We start from the raw sequence: 3658 nt of genomic DNA, 5'->3' as shown, positions 1-3658 counted from the left end.
AAAATGATTTTACCTCATTATCTGTGTTACAATCTACAAATATCACAGCGTAGGGATATTTCCGTAAATTAAGAACCACGTCTTGCATATATAAGGGTCCACTCAGAATGCCATGCAATATATGCATGCACACTTCTCTTCCTTCCTGCTACCTCCAAATTCCAACCCAACCCACAGTCTCAACCGAGTCAACACCACTCGGCCGAGTCACCACCGGTTCCAACAATCATGGGCCTCAAGTGCGCCACCTTAATCCTCTTTTTTACAATGTTTGTGGCAAGTAGCATTGCCATTGACCCATGCACCTCCAAGCCTGACGAAGCGGGCCTAACCGTGATACCCATCTTCGGCAAATGCTCACCATTTGACCCACCCAAGCCCGACTCATGGGCCCAAACGGTCATAAACATGGCATCCAAAGACCCAGCCCGTCTCAAGTACTTGTCCACACTAGTAGGCCAAAAGTCCGTTGTCTCCGCCCCAATCGCTTCGGGCCAGGCCTTCAACATTGGAAACTACGTGGTCCGTGTCAAGATCGGAACCCCGGGCCAGCTCATGTTCATGGTCTTGGACACCAGCACTGACGAGGCCTTCGTCCCGTGCTCTGGTTGCGTGGGCTGCTCCGCCACCACATTCTCCCCCAAAGACTCCACAAGTTACGGCCCATTGGACTGCTCAGTCCCGCAATGTGGCCAGGTCCGTGGGCTTCAGTGTCCCTCCACGGGCGCAGGCGCGTGTGCTTTCAACCAATCCTACGCGGGCTCCACATTTTCCGCCACGCTCGTCCAAGATTCACTCAGATTAGCCAGTGACGTAGTCCCGGGCTACTCATTCGGCTGCGTTAACGCAATCTCCGGCGAGTCCATTCCGGCCCAAGGGCTTCTGGGCCTGGGCCGTGGGCCTTTGTCTTTACTTTCGCAATCCGGCGGGCTCTACTCAGGTGTCTTCTCCTACTGCCTTCCCAGCTTCAAATCGTACTACTTCTCAGGGTCGCTCAAGCTTGGGCCCGTGGGGCAGCCCAAGAGTATCCGTACAACCCCACTTCTCCGAAACCCTCACAGGCCTTCCCTCTACTATGTGAACCTCACCGGAATAAGCGTGGGAAAGGTTCTCGTCCCTGTCCCCTCAGAGTACCTGGCTTTCGACCCGAACACCGGTTCCGGAACCATCATTGATTCCGGAACGGTGATAACCCGGTTCGTTGAGCCGGTGTACAATGCGGTGAGAGACGAGTTCAGGAAGCAGGTTGGTGGAACGTTCTCGAGCCTGGGAGCGTTTGACACGTGTTTCGTGAAGACGTACGAGAACTTGGCGCCAACGGTGACGCTTCACTTCACGGGGTTGGACCTGAAGCTTCCATTGGAGAACAGCTTGATACATAGTAGCGCTGGGTCGCTAGCTTGCCTTGCAATGGCGGCGGCTCCGAGTAATGTGAACTCTGTGCTGAACGTGATTGCCAACTTGCAGCAACAGAATCTTAGGATCTTGTTTGATACAATTAATAACAAGGTTGGGATAGCCCGTGAGCTTTGTAACTAACTGTTTTAGTTTTTTTTTTAATGTTTTGTATTCTTTGTCTTTGTTTTGGTAAGATATTAATCTATCTTTTCTTTTGTATTGTTTGGATGTTTGGGTGTGGCCGTGTGAATTAATTAATAAGCGTGCCTTGTAGGGTTTAAACATTATTATTACTCGCAAGTGTCACAATAATGTGAAGAGGAATATTAGGAGGCAGCAATTTTTGTGATTTGTAATCATCAAATAGTTATTAATGATAGCTTTAATGGTGTGAGATTGGTGTGAGATTTCATCTAATGACTCACTTTTCTTTGCTGGTTATATGCTGACCAAAATTTAACAAAGTTGCTGCCCTAAACTTTTTCTAATGTGAATTGTGATCAACTGTTCTCTACGATGTAAACTTGTAATGGTTAATTACTTAATTACCCCAAAAGGGGACCAATCACTACCGTAATGGAATTTGATTTTTTGTTTCGATGTCTTAATTTTAGACACTTAACTTACCACGAATAATCAGTGAATATGGACTGTACAAATAATTGAGTATTTTAACTGTTCTGCACAATGACGGATATGGTGCTATTAGGGGTGTTCGCAGTACGGTTTGGTTCGATTATTTGAGAAAAAGTCATCCGATTCAATTTTATATTTATTTTTCGGTTCGGTTTGGTTCAATTTTTTTATCAATACCAACCAAATCAAACCAAACCAATCGGTTTGATTTTTCGATTTTTCAAATAATTCAAAAAAAAATTCCGTTCTAAACTTCTATCCATATCCTAAAATCAAATGTCAGAGCAGAACTCAAATCAAGAACAAATAATAAAAAACTAAAATAACAGATGATCAGTAATCACAACTAAAAGAAAAAGTAATCAGATCTAAAATCCTAAGCAAAACTCAGAACAGAACATACAATCAAAATAAAGAAGTAATCAGATCCAAAACCCTAAACAAAACTCACAACCAAGAACAAATAATCAGTAATCAAAGCTAAAAATCAAAATAACAAATCAGAATGTATACAATTATCAGATCTAAACCCAAAAACAAAACAACAGCAAATAGTCAGATCCAACAAATTTAGGATTGCAAATCAGAGATGCGAAGCGCCAGCAAACAATGAAGACGACGACACTCTGAACTACAGAGAAGAAGCTACGGACCATTCTTGAAAACGACGGCATGGAGGACGGCGTGAGGAGGACAACGGGAGGAAGACGATGGGAGGAGACGGCAGCTGCTGTGCATGGAGGAGATGGTGGCTGCTGTGCGTGGAGGAAGGGCGGCGCCGAGGAGAGGGAATCGCGATGAGGAAGGGAAGGAGAGAAAGGGTCACGCCGAGAAGAGGGAAGCACGACGAGGAAGGCCACCGCGAGGGTGCTGTCCAGCGACGTCAGGGGCTTAGAGGACGACGGCGTGTGAGGGTGGGATGTGGAATTTTCGACAGTGTGAAAAAAGAGAGTTGTGAGTGGGGGAGAGGAGAAAGTTAGGGTTGATGAGGGCGGCTGTATCTGACTGGAAGGGGGTGGGGGTTTGGATTTTATATAGGTTTTTTTAGTAAACCGGTTCGGTTCGGTTCGGTTAGGACTTTTCAAATCAAAATCGAAAACTGAACCAAACCACAAAAAACTACAAAATACCATTTTTTCAGTTTTTTTTATTTTCGGTTTGTTTGGTTATCGATTTTTTCGATTTGGTTGGTCAGTTTTGTTCGAATTGGATCGGTTTTGAACACCCCTAGGTGCTATGAACATTGGCTAAGCGCTTAACAACTTGATTTTAGGGGCATTTATTTTTTAATAGAAAAAAAAATCTTCAATTAAAGAGATTTATTAAATGATAAAATAAAGAGATAATTATCATATATCCAACTCTATGACTAGAGAGTTTAAGTCGATTTATGAGTTAGTTTGAGTTCAAATAGTTAATAATTCAATAAGCTGAATTTACGAGATTGTTAGCTATGTTTAAATCTAAATTTGAGTTCATATATCAAATGACTCGAATTTAAGCTTATTAGATAAGTTTAATTCATGGATTTGTAAGCTGATTTGATTATATATTACTTATTATAATTATTTAAATTAATAATATATTATAAATTTTATACTTTTAATTTATAGTAATAATAATA

The 3658-nt window shown here is 42.7% G+C and overlaps 1 protein-coding gene across 1 annotated transcript; it reads left to right on the top strand.

Annotated features, from left to right (window-relative positions):
- Positions 99 to 1805, top strand: LOC107606201 (aspartyl protease AED3). Its single transcript, XM_016308212.2, has one exon. It carries the CDS (start codon positions 229 to 231, stop codon positions 1537 to 1539), a length of 1311 nt encoding a protein of 436 aa, XP_016163698.1. The 5' UTR covers positions 99 to 228; the 3' UTR covers positions 1540 to 1805.

The sequence above is a fragment of the Arachis ipaensis genome, chromosome B07 (assembly GCF_000816755.2).
Source record: "Arachis ipaensis cultivar K30076 chromosome B07, Araip1.1, whole genome shotgun sequence".
Taxonomy (NCBI): Eukaryota; Viridiplantae; Streptophyta; class Magnoliopsida; order Fabales; family Fabaceae; genus Arachis; species Arachis ipaensis.
Note: the sequence above shows the minus strand (reverse complement) of the source record. Positions and strands in the feature narration are given on the sequence as shown.